General features: G+C 48.9%; 1 protein-coding gene across 3 annotated transcripts in view; it reads right to left on the reverse strand.

The window, feature by feature from the left end:
- Nucleotides 1–309: 309 nt before the first annotated feature.
- Nucleotides 310–18,908, reverse strand: part of EYA2 (EYA transcriptional coactivator and phosphatase 2) — a 164,259-nt gene continuing 145,660 nt past the window's right edge. For 2 of the 3 annotated variants that reach the window (XM_080924721.1, XM_080924720.1), the window contains 7 exons: nucleotides 16,828–16,917; nucleotides 9,762–9,820; nucleotides 7,905–8,065; nucleotides 5,487–5,601; nucleotides 4,597–4,718; nucleotides 3,000–3,100; nucleotides 310–931 (listed from right to left, as the gene is read on the reverse strand). In XM_080924721.1, the coding sequence (XP_080780847.1) occupies nucleotides 851–931; nucleotides 3,000–3,100; nucleotides 4,597–4,718; nucleotides 5,487–5,601; nucleotides 7,905–8,065; nucleotides 9,762–9,820; nucleotides 16,828–16,917 (729 nt within the window). In that variant the 3' untranslated portion in view covers nucleotides 310–850. The remainder of the gene's footprint in view (nucleotides 932–2,999; nucleotides 3,101–4,596; nucleotides 4,719–5,486; nucleotides 5,602–7,904; nucleotides 8,066–9,761; nucleotides 9,821–16,827; nucleotides 16,918–18,908) is intronic. The other variant, XM_080924719.1, reaches the window with a different exon arrangement.

Raw genomic sequence — 18,908 nt, forward strand, 5'->3', positions numbered from 1 at the left:
GAGTCTTCATGAGTCTGTCACCGTGCGGGAACATGGAACCTGAAGTAACCGAATGTATGTTCCCGACTTATGGCTGCAGAACAAACTGTCTCCTGTATCCTTGGAGGTAAGAGTGTTTTGTTTTGTTTTAATGACAACATCCCTAAATCCAGCTTCCTGGAAAGAACGTGGCTGAGATTTGGCCAAGGAGGTACTGTGTGTGCAGCAGGCAATGCTCTTCCCCACTTTACTGAAGCCAGTTCAAGTTCAAATGAGACTTTATTATTTTGCAACTTGAAAATGCTAACATGTGGAAGCCTAAACAGTGGGCAAAGGTCACCATACTCTTCCGACATAAAATGTAAACGTGGTTTTATTTAATGCCTTTATCCATAATTGCTGAGTACCCTTTCCTTCCCAGAGTCCCCACCCCCTTCTCCTACAACACAAGATGGCGGCATAAGGCACCCACACTGTCCATGTGACATCAGGGAGGAGCTTGGAAAAGAAAAGGTAAGCAACAGGCTTCCCCATAACCCCCACATCGCCTCCCTCACCGATGCCCCGAGAATGATTGTCCCTGAAACACAAAACTGGGTACTCACTACCCCACAGGCAGTTTAGAACCCCAAACCACACCAACAGCCAAGAAACCATAGCACAGGGACAAGTGGGTAATGGGAGCAGTCCATAAATTAAAAAGGAGAACAAGATGAGTCGGTGCGCCCTCATTTGGGTCTCTGGGTTTCATAGCAGAGTTCGACTCTCTGTCCCCAAGGGAAGAGGACACTTCTGAAATGGCCGTGGAGCGTGTCCCCTGGGGATAGGGGCCTGGCTGGTGGGTGGCAGGTGGTGGCTGCAACCGGAACTGCTATAGATACTCCAGTTCCAGGGCGTGCCTCAGAGCCTCCAGGTCGGCGTGGCAGGATATCCTCCAGAAAGGCATGTTGTGCTAAGACGGAAAGCAGATGGTTACACGTGTCCAGATAAGTTGCCCAACCAGCCTAGAGGGTCCGAGACCATTTCGGCAGGTCCCCGTGTGTCTACTATCCCAGTGAGGCCCGAGCTATCGTCTCCGCACAGCGGAATCCTCAGGCAGGTGATGGCAAAACCTGACCCAGGAAGCAGAGAGGCAGCCTCGGGTTTGGGTGGCAGTAGGTGGGTTGGAGAGGCCAGGACACCCGTGAAGGTTTCTCAAGCCTTGAAGGGTGGACGAAGGTTTCCTGCAGTGCTGGTGGCTTCAGGAGAGAATGCCCTGGGGAGGGATCACTGGGCCGTGAAGGCATCTGCTTGCTGTCTTTCTCTCTAGTTTGATTGTTTGTTGTTGTTGTTGTTTTTTTTTTTTTTTTTGAAACTCATTGAACTCAGAGCTAGACTAGGCTCCATCTTTCTTGATCCCCAGGCCCCTCCCCCACTTTTTACATAAGATACAGATGATCTGAACTCAGGTCCTCATGTCTACCCAGCAGGCACTTCGACATGCCTATGTGCTCTCCCTGTTCCGTGTGGTGCATGTAAAGTTAGAAATGTACGCTTTGAAAAGAATTTCTTTTCCCTAACTCCTGCAGCTCTTCTGGGGTCTGGGCAGCTCCTCTATGTCCCCTGTGGCCACTCAGTCCTGATGTGATGTCACTCAGCTTACTTCCTCTCAGAACTCAGTCCCCCTGCTCCTGGCTTGGCTTGCATGCTGTCATGTCTCACCTTTCTAACCCTGTTTTCCACTTTCACACACACACTTTGTAGTTCCCAGGCTGTGTACTGACTGAGTGGTGAGGACAGGATCTTGTGTCTAGAATGGTGGACAGCATAAAGTAGATGCTCAGCTAACATAACCCTCACATTGGCTGGAGCACCCCCTCACACTGGCTGAAGCACCCCCCACTGGCTGGAGCACCTCCTCACACTGGCTAGAGCACCCCCTCACACTGGCTGGAGCACCCCCTCACACTGGCTGGAGTACCCCCTCACACTGGCTAGAGCACCCCCTCACACTGGCTGGAGCACCCCCTCACACTGGCTGGAGCACCCCCTCACACTGGCTGGAGCACCCCTCACACTGGCTAGAGCACCCCCTCATACTGGCTGGAGCACCCCTCACACTGGCTGGAGCACCCCCTCACACTGGCTGGAGCACCCCCTCACACTGGCTGGAGCACCCCCTCACACTGGCTGGAGCACCCCCTCACACTGGCTGGAGCACCCCTTCACACTGGCTGGAGCACCCCTTCACACTGGCTGGAGCACCCCCTCACACTGGCTGGAGCACCCCCTCACACTGGCTGGAGCACCCTCTCACAATGGCTGTAGCACCCCGGGCCATTTTTCTGTAATATGAGGGAACAAGGGGAAATGGCAGAAGACCATGGCAGCTGCTGACCGTAGACCAGAGGACTTAGGTGAGGTGGGTGAGCCAGGCCTGAAGTAATTTTGTTAGAGAGAGGACTAACTTTGGGACAGCCTTCTAGGGGCCTTGCTTCTTCTGAGCTTTCCCACTGAGACCCTAATCACATTTGCCTCTCTTTGGGACTTGTTAGATGAGAGCAAAGGAACAAAGCAGGTCCCTGTATTTAAGCTTCATGACATTAACTAGGAGCTGGCCTGGCCTTGGGGTGGGGGGTGGGCGCTCTCTGGAGTGCCGTTGACAGGGCCAGATCCAGGGTCTGGGCAGCTGTTTCTTTTCCAAGAGATCCCTGTGCTCTCTGGAGGCAGATGTGGGATTGTCTTTTCATTAGCCTAATGCCATCTTTATTAGCAGGGAAGCATTCTTGGAACCTGCTGCCTCTGAGCACGAAAGAAAATGCCCCGCACGTGCACAGGTCCTGCTGGTCCACAGGGTCCCTGGGGTCCAGGACCAGGCCAGGCTGCCAGGGGCAGTGGCCAGGGCCACAAGGTGGATTTGTGAGAGGAAATTACTCAGGATGCTTCAGGGATCTGCAAATGTGAGCATCCTGGGAGAGCCAAGCCCCAGACAAGGCACAAGGGAGGCGGGGAAAGAGCAGGCGGCACAGAGGTCCGGTTACCTTTTTGGCTCCTTGCTCTTCTTCCACCCCGTCGCCTATCACAATGTAGACGGCTTTGCGGCCAAACCTCTGCATGATTCTCTCGAAGCAGCTCTCCTTGCCTGCACAGAGAGGGAGGAAGGAAGGAGACCATAGCTTGGAGATCCCCGTAAGTGGTGGGACAGTGTAGGTGGCGGCTATCCAGGGAAGGAGACCATTGCTAGGAGATCCAGGGCAGCCACCGCTACCCTGCCATTTATCCCCCAGGGAGCTCAGCACTGTCATTAGGTGGGCTCGAGGCGAGCATAGCTAACTTAGTGAGACCCAATCTCACCCATTAAGAAGTCAAAACAGGTCCGGGGATGTAGTTCAGTGACAGAACATTAGTGAAGAGTGATCAAGACCCAAGTTCAATTCCCAGAACCACAGAAAATAATTATATTCTTATTTTGCCCCAATAAAAACATTTAGGAAGGAAAAATGACTTAGCTAGTAAAAAATGCTTATTGTGCAAGTACAAGGACCTGAGTTCAAATCCCAGAACCCGTGTAACAAACTGAAAGGGTCCCTGAACACAAACACACATACACACACTCCAAAATACATACTTGCACACACATACATGCACACATACATACATACATGCACGCATGCATACACACAGGAATGTGCTCGCACACGTACACATGCATGCGTGAAGGATAGTTAGGACTTGCTGGCTGCCAGCATAACCTAAATAAACAATAAACAAATAAGTCCAAGGCCCAAGTTCAGGGAGACACCCTGATTCAAAATGGGGGAAGCTTGTGTGTGTCCATGCACACGTATGTGAACATACATCACATTCCTACATCACACTCATGTGCACAAAATAGAAGACTATGATTTAAAAATAACTAAAGATAATAGCATCTCAACTAACTAGAATTCGTGATCATGTGTGGGGTGTACTCATGTATGTTCGTGTGGATGTGCACGCAGGTGCTGTGGAGGTCAGAGGTCAATGCCAACTGCCTTCCTAAATGTCTCTTTATCTTTGTTGTTTGAGACAGGGTCTCTCACTGAACCCAAGGTCTCCAGTTCATCTAGGCCAGCTGTCTGTGCCTGCCCAGTGCTGGGGTAACAAACATGTACAATCATGCCTAGCTCCCCCTCCCCGCCCCCGAGACAGGCTCTCACTATGTAACCTTGGCTGTTCTGGAACTCTCTATGTAGACCAGGCTGGCCTTGACTCACAGAGATCTGCTCCATTCTGCCTCCTGAGTGCTGGGATTAAAGTCACACACTACCATGCCCAGCCACGCCCAGCTTTTTAAGGTGGGTACTGGGCATCTGAGCTCAGGTCTCGAGTTGCATATTTAGCACTTTACCCACTGAGCCCTAGACCTAGGCTTATTTTTTTATTCCTGAATATTTGGGATGTAAGAATTTCTCCCCATAAGAAAAAGAAAGCCGTCCTTCCTTGGAGGAAGTCAGCAAGGAGCTGAGAGTAAGCAGGGCTATTGATTCCTGTCACTCTACCCTGTGCTCCAAGTCCAGTTACATTCTCTGGAAGGCTGTGAGGGCCGTTTGTGGTCTGGGTGAGTCCCGTATATGCCCCAAACCCAGCCCATCCTACCTGTCTTAGTCGCGCTGTAGATGTTCTCAATGGGGAACACAGAGCCCAGACCATACAGCAGTACCTTGGCCAATGCAGGGATCAGTTGCGTGGTGGTGACCAACACATTGACACAGTTTGGTCTGGGGACAAAGGCAACTTTGTGTCAGTCCCAAAGATACTACCAGGACAGTCCTGGTGTCATGGGTGGGTTAGGGCAGGATCTGGGGATGGGTTGTGGGATGGCTGGGCTACCTTCAGGGACACTGTAGCTGCTTCTGGCCTGAGGCTGCCTGACATCGATGTTCAGTGAGGTGGCTCCTTTCTTGTTTGTTCAGTTTTATTTATATGTTTTTGAGACAGGGTCTTACTGTGAAGCTCTGGCTGGTCTAGAACTTGCTATGAGGACGAGGGTGACATTCAGCTCATAGAGATTCTCCTGCCTCTGACTCCTGATTGCTGGGATTAGAGGTGTGCCCACTATGCTCAGCTTCTTTCTTTACTTAGAACCAAGAATGGGTTGTAAGGGCGGCAAACTTGTTAGCTACAAGGTTCCGGGCCATGAGACACGGAAGACGCTCGAGACAGCTTGGGTGGGGACTGGGCTCCACAAGACAGTTCGGGTTAGTTCTCATCTTTTGAAAGTTCTGAACCCTTCATGGAGGCAATGGGAGGGGGAGGGGGGATGGGACTGGGGGAAAGGGATAACATCTGAAATGCAGAGAATATCCAACAATAAAATGGGGGCGAAAAAGAAAGTTCTGAACCTGGAAGGAAGGGGCAGTGATCTCAGCTACTCAGAGCAGGTGTCCAATGGGCCTTGAAGAGTTAAGCTCTGGCCCGAGTCGGGAAAGCATGCAAGGGAGAGCCCTGCCAAGTGTGGGAATGGAGATCCACCACTGTGCACTTGCCGAGAGTTGATGAGGTTGAGGGCCTTCAGGGAGTGGGTGAGCCAGAGGTCAGTCAGGGCCTCCAGCTCGGCGCGCAGCTGCAGCCACGTCTCTCTTTTGGGAGTGCCTATCAAGCCTGTATGTAGTAAAGGCAACAAAGACGACAACCTCTGGTTAGAGAAAGCTGAGGGGAATTAGGGAGTCAAATCAGAGCACTCAAAGGCAACTCAGGCTAGCCCTACCTTCAGAACATCCACTGACTGATTTATTTACCCATCCACTCACCTGTCTACATACCCATTCACACACACATTCACACATCCATCCATCCATCCATCCACACATCCATCCATCCATCTACCTATCCATCCATCCATTCACACATCCATCCATCCATCCATCATCCATCCATCCATCCATCCATCCATCCATCCATCCATCCATCCATCCACACATCCATCCATCCATTCACACACCCATCCACACATCCATCATCCATCCATTATCCATTCATTTATCATCCATCCATCCATCTACCCATCAATCCATCTAACCCTACCCATTCATTTGTTTATCAATCCATCAACCTATCCACTCATCCATCAATCTACCCACCCACCCATTAATCCAGCATTTCAAGATTGTTTTCTATGTGCTTGGAATTGTAACACATACCAGGTTTAAACCATTAAGATGGACACAAGGATTGAGCAGGAGATACTGGTGACCAACTTTGCTGGGATCTTACTATGCACAAAGCATGTGCTTTTAGCGAGGTGTCCTTCCTTTCATCCTTGCAGAAGCCCGAAAGGTGGGCACTGATTGTGTTCTTTCTTTTTGATGGAGAAGCAGGCCCTGTGAGGGGCTGACACACTTGCTTAGCACAGGGAGGAAATCATGGAGACAGAACTGACAGCTTACTCCCTTGATGTTTCTAAGTTGTCTTTCTCAGTTTAGCCTTCAGTCTCCTTAAAATAAAGTCCAGAGTCTCCAGATGGCCCTGTGTCAGCTGCCAGCTTCACCTCCCTGCTAGGGCTCTGGAGTCTTTCTACTTTGGCCTCAGAGCTTGTCCTTTGTGCCTGCCTCAGGACCTTCGCATGTTCCATTACAGATCCCGAACAGTTCTCTTCTTACCTTCCTTATCTTTTACCCAGATTAGTCCTTTTACCCAACGTCTAGGATCAAATCCCTTCAGAGTATTCTCTCCCAACACTTAGACTTCTTCTAGCCAGGGCATTTTTTTGCATGAGGATTTAAAACTATAAGCTTGTGAGCCGGGGATGGTGGTGCAATTTTAATTTCAGCACCTGGGAGGCAGAGGCAGGCAGAACTCTGTGAGTTCGAGTCTGGCCTGATCTACAGAATAAGTTCCAGGGAAGGACTGTTAGAGAAACCTTGTTTCAAAACAAAACAACCTAGCTACAACAGCACCCATGCTATCATGGGTTTGATGCCTGCTTATCCTCTAGGCTTCCTACTCTAACAAGACAGGGACAGGAGGGACTTGTGGGATACATAGGGCCATCCTGGGTGATACAGTGGCAGGAACATGCTTGGTGTTGAAGCAGCCTGTGATGGGGAGGGTGAGTTCGCCGGGACACAATTTGGTAGCATTAAGAGGACTCCATAGGGACCCAGCATTCTGAGACATTCTCTGCATGACATCAAGGCAGCCAGGAGTGGTTGGCAGACATTTGTAAACATGACATTTGGGAGGCCAAGGCAGAAGGACTGCTGTGAGTTCAAGGCCAGCCTGGCTACATAGAGAGGTTGTGCCTCAAAAGCCACACTAGGACTAGAGAGTCTAGTCTGGATCCCCAGCACCAGGTAAAAAGCACCAACCTGTAAATCAGTGCTGGAGAGGGTGAGATGAAACGGTCTCTGGGCCTTGCTGGCCAGCTAGCCCAGCTAAACAGCAAGCCCAGGTTCAGCGAGAGATCCTGTCTCAAAAAACAAAAAAACAAAAAACCAAGGCAGGGCTGGAGAGATGGCTCAGCGGTGAAGAGCACTGACTGCTCTTCCAGAGGTCCTGAGTTCAAATCCCAGCAACCACATGGTGGCTCACAATCATCTGTTATAGGATCTGATGCCTCTTTTGGTGTGTCTGAAGACAGCTACAGTGTACTCACATACATAAAATAAATAAAAACCTTTAAAAAAACAAGGCAGAGAGTGATTGAAGAAGACACTGGACATCAGCCTCCATATGCACACATGTGTACACACAGACGCATACACATATACACACTCACACACACAGACACACACACACAGACACATATAGAGACACACAGACACATACACCGGAAACCAATCAGCCCACTGATATTCATCTATTCATAAATCTTCCAGAACCTTCCAAAGCAGTGCCTGGTCCACAGCGGCGACCAGGAGCACCGGGCCTAGTCTCCTATGTCCTGCCCCCTTTCTGTCACTCACCGCCCACGTTGTTGCGGTAGGTATTGTACATCTCCTTCACCCGACGATAGCGGAAGGCTAGCTTCCTCATCCAGTCCACACCGCCATGAACACCGGTGCCCAGGCACAAGCTGGCTCCTGGCGCCGTGCTGTGGAAACCATCAGTGGAGAAGTTGTATGTGCTGGAGAGACAGGACAGGGATGACATTAGTGTGGGGAGACTCGAGTCCCTGGGTCCATAATAGGCCTTGTGGTATCCATGGGTCCCTGGATACACTCAGGGCATGTGTCTGGAGGGAGGGACTTCAGCTCTCACTGAATTCCTAAGAAGGCTGCATGCTTGCTGAGGCCAAACAGAGCCCTTGTTCCTGTCTTTGGGCATCAGAGTGAACCCTACACTCTTTGGGGGAGACTATCACTGCTTTCGCACACAGTAGCGAAGCCTGAGAAAACCTCCACCTTTGCCCTGTGGAATTCCAAGTGCCAGTGAACTTTATGCTTACTGGGGACCGAAGTGTTCGGAACCTTGAGTCTGACACCTCAGTGCTGTCTCTTGTCTTTCCTCCAGACAAGACATCTCAAGTGTGCTCATTCCAACATCCTTGAAGAGGAGTAGGTAAACTGGCTCATGTATCTTCACTTAACTTTTAAAGTTTGCTTAAAATTTGAGCTTTGCTTAATCTTTAAACTTTGTAGATTACACTCCTGAGGCAACTCAAGCAGCCACAGCATCTTACAGATGTCCGAACTTATCTTTCTTAATCAATTAATCTCTCCCAGTTATCCAGTTTTGATCATCTACCTACCTATCTGTCTATCCATCATCCATTCATCCACCCATCTATCTATCTATCTATCTATCTATCTATCTATCTATCTATCTATCTATCTTTATCTGTTATCTGCCTATTAATTATCTATTTATCCACCAACAATAAATCATCAATTTTTTTATTAATATTCAATCTACTTTTCACCTATCACCAACATAACATCTAGCAATCAGCTAATCTATCTGCTAGCCATCTTTGTCTGTCTGTCTGTCTATCAACTATGTGCTATCTATCACCTATCCGTTTACCTTTCAACCCTCAATTAATTAATTCCAGTCCTCAATTAATCTGTTGATTATTATTATTCAATCAATCAATCATCAGTTTCCAATTATTTCTCTGTATCTGGCTGTCAACTACCAGTCATCTACCTTTTATTTATTATTTGTCTTCTATTTATCTATCACCTATCTATCCATCTATCATCTATATATCTATCATCTATCTACCCATCCATGCATCCATCCATCTGTCCATCCGTCCATCCATCCATGTATGTCTCGTCTATCTACTTACTCACCTATCTCATGGCAAGGACAATAAAGTGGCCGGCCTCTCCTTTGAGCCTTACTCTTTCCCTAAGCACCCTTCTTTTCATCAGACTGTGTGCTGGAAATCTGGGGCTGGGAGATGTGTCAGTGGGTAAAATGCCTGTCTCACAAGTCAGAGCACCTGAGTTTGGGTCCTCAGCACCTATGAAAAATGCAGTGTATGGAGATATAATCTCAGCGCATGGTAAGATGCTTTAGAGACAGAGACAGGGGAATGCCTGGGGCTGGTTGGCCAGTCAGTTTAGCTGGAAGAGTAAACTCAAGGTTTACTGAGAAAGCCCATAATAAAAATAAGTGCTATAAAGTAAGACGTGTAACATCTGGCATTACACACACGTACACAGAGAAGCACATCTGCACACACTAAAACATAATAAAAAAAAATCCACGTTGGCTCGTCCTGAAATTCTTTTCTTTGGTATAGGCAGGAGTCCAGTTTGACCTGCATGGAGGTCCCCAAGTGAGAGGGAAACTCCTGGGCCCCACATCCTTACCTCAAATCCTGGCCATTGTCATCCGATGAGACATCATCCACGTGGATTTGGTCACAGTCCTTTGGAAATGTGAAAGGACCAAGATGTACCAGTTAGTCTGCAGTGGAGGTGATTTTTTTTTTTTTTTTTTTTTTTTTTTTTGAGACAGGGTCTAATGTAGCCCAGACTGGCCTTGAACTCACTATGTAGTGGAGGGTGACTTTGACCTTCTTCTGATCCTCCTGCCTCCACTTCTTGAGTTCAGGGGAGCATCACCACCACCAGTGATAGACCTAGACCTTCATGCCTCTTAAGCAAGCACTATCAACTGGGCCACATCCCAGCCTAGTGGCCCTGGTTTTAAGAATGTGTTTCCTAAGCTGAGGGTGGGCAAGCTCTGGAGCTGGCATTGTCAGGGGCTGGCATGGGTTTTGTCACTAAAGGTTAGGGCCTCTGCTGACATACTGACTGCTTTCTTTTTGGTTTCCATAAGAACAAGCCCGTGGCCTCAAGGAGCAATATTAGGGAAGCAGCCAGCTCAGCTGAGCGAGCTTTGCACAGGTAAAGGGGAATGACTAATGTGGCATTGGGGGACTCCTAGGCTCCCCCAAACTCTAGGAAAACAGTTACCCTGACCATCGGGTGGGTGCTATTTAACCTTCACAACACAGGGAGGTCTGTGGCACCCAGGCATCAGCCTCCACAGGTCACCCTCTGCTCCACTTGCTCTGTGCCTCAGTTTCCCTTCTGTACCAACAACCACATGTACCTGAAGACACCATAAAGCAGGATGCACAGAGAGTGCTGTTCTAGGACAAAGGGGTCACCATCCGACTCCTAGACTGGGTTAGTGAGCCCTTCCAGGAAAGAGCTTGTAAACTGGACTGGGGTCACAGTGTGTGTGTACACCTGTACTTGCACACTCACCCATGTAAATACATGTGGTGGCCAAAGTGTTGGGATAACTTTCTTCTTTTTTTCTTCTAAAAAGAATTGGAACTTGGATATAACTAACTAATCAATTACTTTTTATGGGCATCTGTGTTTTGCCTGCATATATGTCTGTGTGAGGGTGTCAGATATCCTGGAGCTGGAGTTCCAGAGTGTTGTGATCTTCCACGTGGGTGTTGGAAATGGAATCTGAGTCCCAAGGGAGAGCAGTCAGTGCTCTAACCAATGGGCCATATCTCTAAACTCTCCCAAAATATTTTTTTTTGTAACAATCACCAATATGTAAACCAAGAGAATGCTTTCTCAATTCCAGGTACTATGCCATTTGAAACTGAACTTTGGCTGTGCCCTGGGCTCTGGATGTCCACATTGTTTATTTGGTGCTTGGGGTATCTGAGTTTGAGATTTTTTGCTTCACAGCCATTCCGCATGAAGTAGGGCCCAGGACCCATCCGGACACCCTGAAGAGTTTCATTTTTCTTCGGAGACAGACTAAGTTGGCCTCCAACTCATGATGTGGCCAAGGCTGACCCAGAACTATTGATTCTCCTGCCTCCACCACCTGAGTGTTGTGGACACAGTACAGGTTCGTTTATGCAGTGCCAGGGATGGAACCAGGGCTTTGTGTTTTTTTTCCAAGGCAGGTGCTCTGCCAACTGAGAGGCGTCCCCATCACCTAAAGGTTTGCATTTACAATGCAAGGCTGACTTCACAGATCCAGGCTTGGAGAGAACATGGTAAGCGCTGTCCGTCTCACATGCCCTGCAGACCTGGCGCAGGATGCCCTTCTCTCGGGCCTGAGCCCCCTGCAGGGTCAGACAGCTCCCACCCCAGGGCATCCCTGACTTCAGGGGAAAGGCATGTAACTCTCTGCTTTCCTCATTTGTGAGGGATCGTCAGGGGTGCTAAACTGTGACAACAGGCGCGATCACATTTCGGACTTCATAAAACACCACGACACTCGCTAGACGCTACCTCATACTCTGTCAGCTGACCTGGATCGAGTTACCTTGCGAGCCACTGGCCAGGGTCACCGGACAATGCAAGCTGGGGACAGGGAGCCCGACGGGGCTTTTTGGAGGGAGGTTGCTGCTCCTAATTCTGCTGTATCCCCAGGCGTGGGGGGGCATTTCTTAAAGCTGGAGGGGAGGTATCTTCACATGGTTTGCAGGAAAATTCTGGTCTATCTCAGGTCAAAGGGGACTAGCCTGAGGAAGGGGTTTCAGTGGGACCAATGGCAAAGACAGAGTTCTGATGACCTCTATACAGGTGAGATGGTATGGATTAAGGAACTTGTGGAGAGATCAACCATATGTCTGCTTACATACACACACATCACATACTAACACACACGTGCACATACAAACACATGCACACATACATGCCCACACACACAGATGACCCACCCCTTCCCTTTTGCCTACTGGAATGGAGGGGAATGAATGGTGGTGTTGGAGGGACTCCAACTTCATAGCCTGGAAGACCAGGGCAGGTCCTCAAGTTTGTTCACAGAAGGATTCAAGGCATCCGAGATTGTGGGAAATCGGCTAAGAAGAAGACATTCATCGTGGGGTCATGCGTGTGTGTGTGTGTGTGTGTGTGTGTGTGTGTGTGTGTTGACAGCAACCTGCTAAAATATGTGTTATTTTAAAAGACCAGCTATAGAGAATTCAAAAGTGGGAAAAGAACAATGTAGGTGTTTATACATCTGGCAGGAAACAACAGATCCACAGGGAAGAAGTTGAGGTTTGCCTGTGGGCAGTAGAGGATTAGCCATATCTAAACAGGGTCACCAAATTATGATAAAGATGATAAAAATTACGAGAGCGAGGGATGTAGCCCAGAGAGACTGCCCTGTGTAGCATGTGCACGCTCTGTGTGCAGTCCCCAGCACCGCTATCACCACCAAAACAAAACAAGGGGGGACGTGGCTCAGCAGCACAGTGTTTGCCTGGCAAGCATGAGCTCTAGTTTTGTTCTTCAGTACAGAAAAAAACAACAAAAACAGTTATGAGCTGGGGTCTAGCCTGTGGGTAGAGTACTTACAAATGGGGAGGCTCTATATACTATACACAAACACACACAAGTACACACACACACACACACACACACACACATAGATATACAGTTTCAGACACAGAGACACAGAGACTCAGACACACAGAGATACATATACACACAGGCACACAATACACATACAAACACACACAAACATACACACACATACACACAGATAGACATATAGACACATACACATATAGACACACACACACACACAAAGACAAAGAGACACAAACACACATAAACACACACAGAGACACACTCCCATGGACACATGCAGAGGCACATATACACACAGACATAGATACATAGACACACACATACATAAACAAACACACGAAGACACACAGAGACACAGAGAGAGAGACACACAGCCACACATGCAGCCACACACAAAGGTTAACCATATATTCATTACTTTTGAGTAAGTGATTGAAAATCTCTTCCTGGGAGGAGACAGACCTAACAGTCTATGAGCTTCACTGTGCAGGGACTCTGCCTAGGCCTTTACATCCATTAAGAGAGACTCTCATCTTCCCACATCACATGGGAGAAAGTGAAGCAGAGAGTAACAGGGCGTGTTATGGGCTGAACTGTCCTCCTCACAAAAAAAGCTGTGTTGGCAACTTAACCTCCCACGCCTGTGAGCGTGTCTTTATTTGGCGCTGAATGAGACTCTGCTGAGTCCCTAGGTTTGGGCAGAGGGGAGATTTCCATCTTTGCCCGTATCGCCCTGCAGGAGCCTAGTTTGGTTTGATCTGGGAGGCTAAGCAGGGTCAGGCCGGTTAGTACGTGAATGGGAGAAAACATGATCTGACACAGAGAGAAACACACATGGAGGAAGAGTGCTGCCAAGAGGAGGTGACACACATGCATGCTGGAGACCACCAGGAGCTGGAAGCTCGTGTCCCTCACGACTTTCAGAAGGAGCTGCCCTCGGCCATCTGCCTCGGCCATAGCCGACTGGCTCCTGTGGAGGCTGCAGCGTGTGCGCAGCATGTGGGGCTCTGTGCCGGGGAGGTGGGGCCACCTCCCTGTTTGCTTACTCAGGGATGTGTCATCTGTCAGCACGGACCCCCGAGTGCTCATTCTGTACTTTGAGCTGGAATTTAATAACTCATTATTTATTACTAAATCACCCCAGCTTTAGCCCCTGGGGACCCTATCGGTTGCATCCTGTTCCTTTGACATCATGAATCATTGAATTTTGAGAGCTTCCTTAGTTCCTTGTGATTTAAGTGTCCTCTCCTCTTCAGAAAATCCTATTGCTGGTTGCCACCACAACCAGTCGGCCTTATTTTTTTCCTTCCCTCCCCTTCCTCTCTTTTTTCTTCTTTTCTCTCCTTCTTTTTGAGACAGTATCATTTATTCTGTACCAGCTTCTGGCCTTGAACTCACTATGTAGCCCAGGCTGGTCTTATTATGTAGCCCAGGTTGGCCTCACTATGTAGCCCAGGTTGGCCTCACTATGTAGCCCAGGCTGGCCTCTCTATGTAGTCCAGGCTGACCTTACTATGTAGCCCAGGCTAGCCTTATGATGTAACCCATGCATGCATTGCTCTGTGGATGTGATGTGACTAGCTGTTTTACATACCTGAGACCTTGAGGTCCCTACAGTAGTGGATTATAACCTAAAATTGTGTGCTAAAATAAACCCTTACTTCTCTCGCTTGCTTTTGTCAGAGTGTTTCATCATAGCTACAGAAGGGAAGCCAGAATTCCAGGTAAATCCATGGGCTCCATGATAGCCTCTCTGCCACCCTCCTAGTGTCTTCAGAGTTCTCCACCTGACATGATGTGACATCTGCACTTGGTTGGGCTGTAGGAGACTTCCCTGGGGGCCCTATTTGTAGAAAGCACAGCAAACAGGATGCTATTCCCCACGCCCCTGTGCACAGAGTCTGTCATGGGTTCCCATCTCCCTCCTGAGTCTGGCTACAGCCCACCCTGGGGAATTGCTCTTCATGGTCCCACAGAGCTATCTGTCTCAGCAAGAGGCATGTATCTACTCCTTGAAGACATGGTTTCAGTTCTGTTAAGGGACTCTGGGGGTATCTGGCATGGGAACGCCACGGAACAAGGTTTGGAGAATGAGAACAGTCTGGAATCCCTGAGTAGCCCCCAGTTGTCTGGTGACTAAGATGGCCTTCCGCAAGCTGTGGCCATGACAGTTACTGACTTTGGGGTCTATGAAAAACGGGAGGGTGGGCCTCTGCAGGTGTTGCCTGGAGCCCACACCAATCTGGCTGATTCCCCGCTCACCAAGATGGACAGAGTGCCTTGTGCCTGCCTGGCCCTCCTATTGCTCAACCATGAAACTGTGTGCAGCCCTGGGGTCTCCGCAGGGGTCCCCTGTTGTCTAGCCTTTGCTGGGAACTGTTACCACAGCTTAGTCCTCAGGGATGTTCCAGTTGGCCACATCCTCAGGACAGACAGAAATGTCCTTTCATGTCCAGCTTAATCTAGGTTGCCTTTCTCGTTCACAGTCAGTGCAGCCTGCGAATCTATCGGCTCTCCTGGGGGATTTGCCCTCTTCCCCTCGAGCAGAGCTCAACTCATCACAAGAAAGGGTCTTGCTTCCCTGCTCTCTTTGTCTGCCAAGATGCCTAAAGGTCACCTTTAAACCGGATTGCAGCTCGAACTCATTATTGTGTACACACGTACACATAAACCTGAGGAGAGTGTGTGCACGTATCACAGGGTACCACAGGTGAGGCCAGAGGGCAAGGCTGAGGATTCTATCCTCTCCTTCCAGTTTTGTGTGGGTCTGGGATCAAAATTAAGATGCCCCAGACACCTTTACTTTCTGAGCCACCTCACTGGCCCCAAGGAGTTCTTTTTAAATGTGTTTTTCATTTGAATTCATCCTCAAATCTTTCAACACAGACCAGGTTCAAACAAATGAGTTAAGCCATGTCTGACACGTCTTTTTTAATCATCTCACTAAGGAGTCCAAGGGCAAACACACTAAGTGTATTTTCTCTACCTCCGTCTTAGTCTGTCTCTGTCTTTTGTTTCTCTGTCTCTGTCTCTCTCTGACCCTCTCTGTCTCTCTATCTCTCTGTCTCTGTCTTTCTGTCTCTCTCTGTGTCTCTGTGTCTCTCTGTCTTTGTCTCTCTCTGTCTATCTCTCTCTGTCTCTCTTTGTCTTTCTGTCTTTTTCTCTTTCTGTCTCTCCCCCCTTCTTGGTAAAACACGCACCAGAAGAATGTAAATTCTTTTTAAAAAAAGTTTCCCCCTGGCCCTATTGCTAAGTCTCGATGTCCTAAGAGGACCTGCACTAGTGCCTGGGTGACTGCATTAAGTAAGGCATTTCAGAGGGAAAAGGATGAGGCCGCCAGTTTTTTACTGGGTTAGCAGAACCATCATCCCACTTGACTGGAGCAGGAAGAGAGGAGGATCAACAAGGTCACTCTGACAAGAGTGTCTCCCCATAGGACACTGACTACTACAGTTTTGTATGATCTTAAGAGTCGTTAGTGAGGGATTAGAGTCTCTGAGAGACAAGGGACGGCTGGAGGGCGTCTCCAATGCTCCTTTAAAACCCCACATTCTGTCTCCAGCACCCACATTAAAGTGGCTCGTGCCAGTCTATACTCCAGCCCTCTTCTGACACATAAATTAAAAAGAAAAAAAAATTAAAAGGAAAGGAATCAGGCAGTGGGGGTGCACATCTTTAATCCCAGCACTCAGTGGATTTCTGATCTCAAGGCTAGCCTAGTCTACGGAGTGAGTTCCAGGACAGCCAGGGCTACACAGAGAAACCTTGTCTCAAAAACCTTTAAAGCTTTGGGGGCGGGGGGTGCTAGAGAGATGGCTCAGTGGTTAAGAGCACTGGCTGCTCTTCCAGAGGTCCTGAGTTCAATTCCCAGCGACCACGTGGTGGCTCACAACCATCTGTAATGGGATCTGATGCCCTCTTCTGGTGTGTCTGACAGCTACAGTGTACTCATACATAAAATAAACAAATCTTTAAACATAAAAAAGGAAAAAATTCCTATCAGAGATAGCATCTCCTGATCCCCAATTAACACGAGTAAGCCAAGCAGCTGTGAGAGCGAACGTCGCGTGCTGACCTCCAGGTCATTGAAGAACAGGTGCGTGTCGGCGAGGTTGAAGATCATCTCCTCCATCATCAGGCCGATGCGCACTGATGTCGTGGTGTCCTGTGGGAAAGAGAAGGGACAGTTTTCTGCACATGTGGCCTCTGGGGCTCTGGAAGGCAGCTGGAAGTCCCTGCTCTCAACTCTTGCGTGGCTGAGAGCATGGCCTGGGACGGGGAGAGAGGAGGCAGAGGTCATAAAATGAGACCACTCTGGAGTGATGGCTATAAGCAATCTCCAAGAACCCTCGAAGGGGACGGAGCAAGCTGATCAGAGCACGCAGTTCGGGACAGCTGAGTCCTGCTGGTGTGCCCATCCCCCATCCCCACTATAAACAACACAGCTGGCTACTGTGATGTCCATTGTCAACTTGACAGACACAGACTCATCGTGGAGACACACCTCTGGGTGTGCCTGTGACAATGTGCCCAGAAAGGTTTGCCTGGTGGGAAGACCCAATCGGGTGTGCACAGCAGCACTGCCAGGGCTGGGGTCCCAAATCAAACGAAGACGGGAAGATGGGAAAGGAAGTGGGCAGAGCCTTCATCCGTCTCCCTACCCAAATGGGGACCCAAACTAACCAGCTGCCACAGGACTTCCACCCCATGAGAAGAAGTCCTTCCTTCCTTAGCTTAGCTTGCTTTTGTCAGGGAGCTCAGGAAAGAAGAAAGTAGCTGGCATAAGGTTTTGTCCCCAGTTGCTCCTCCCAGAGGGTGATACATTCCAGTGTACAGCGAACGTGGCTGATTGCCTGTTATGTCTGACTCATGAATGAAGGGCTGTTTGTTGTTCTTGTTTTTTTTTTTTTTTTTTCTTTTGTTGTAGATTATTTATTTTATATATCTGAGTGCTCTATCTGCATGTACACCTGCACGACAGAAGAGGGCACTGGCTCTCAGTCTCAGCATAGATGGTTGTGAGCCACTATGTGGTCACTGGGAATTGAACTCAGGTCCTCTAGAAGAGCAGTCGGTGAGTTAACGGTTAAACCATCTCTGCAGCCTGTTTTTTTTTTTTTTTTTTTTTTTAATGTGTCTTGTTTTATGTTTTTTTTTTTTTTTTGAGACAGGGTTTCTCTGTATACCCCTGGCTATCCTGGAATTCACCCTGTAGACCAGGCTGATCTCAGATTCAGAGATTGCTTGCCTCTGTCTCCCACAAATGCTGGGATTAAAGGTGTGTACCACTACCACCCCTGCTGCTTAGTTCGTGTGTGTGTGTGTGTGTTTCAGTGTTTGATTTGATTCTAAATTGTTTCCACAAGCTCAGGTGGTGAAAGCTTGGTCCCTATCTGTTTGTTATTTTGGGAGTTTCTGGAAACTTCAGGCATAGCTAGAGGAAGTAAGCCAATGGGGGTTGACCGTTAACTGTTGTATCCTGTCTTAGACATGTCTTAGTCGTCCTCCCTTTTCTCTCTCTCTCTCCCCCCTCTCTGCTTTATCTCCTCTTCCCCCTTACCCCCAGGTGAACAGCATCTTCCTCATACACCTATTGCCATGTTGTTCTCTCTGAGGGCACAGGACCAAGCAACCATGGGCAGAACCCTCTGGAACACGTGAGCAAAGTTCATCTTTTTTTTGTAAAGCTGTTTTTCCAGGTGTTTGGGGGCACAGCTAACAGTGTTACCAGCATATGAAGACAGAGAATAATGGCCCCCGCACAGAGACTGTGGGGTCCTGAAAGCCTTCAGAAAATGGATTGGCTGGGCCCTGAAGACTGTTGTATGTGGCACACATGCTATCTCCAGCCCAGCTGGGAGCCTTAAGAGCCCTGTGGTCTTCCACACTCTCCACAACACAGAGCCTTTCACAGAGCCCGACCTATGCCCGGGTTCCAGGACAATGAGGGGGCAGCCTCACAGATGACAGTGGACTCAAGTGTGTGCCAGTTTTTACTGTCAACTAGACACAACCTAGAGTCCCCCTGGAAAGAGGGCACCTCAGTTGAGGAACCGCCTCAGTTGGACTGGCCTTTGGCCACGTCTGAGAGAGACTGTCTTGATTGGTGATTGGTATGCAACGGCTCTGTGCACTGGGAGCACACCATCCTTAGGA

The sequence above is a fragment of the Micromys minutus genome, assembly GCF_963924665.1.
Source record: "Micromys minutus genome assembly, chromosome: 11".
NCBI classification, from domain to species: domain Eukaryota; kingdom Metazoa; phylum Chordata; class Mammalia; order Rodentia; family Muridae; genus Micromys; species Micromys minutus.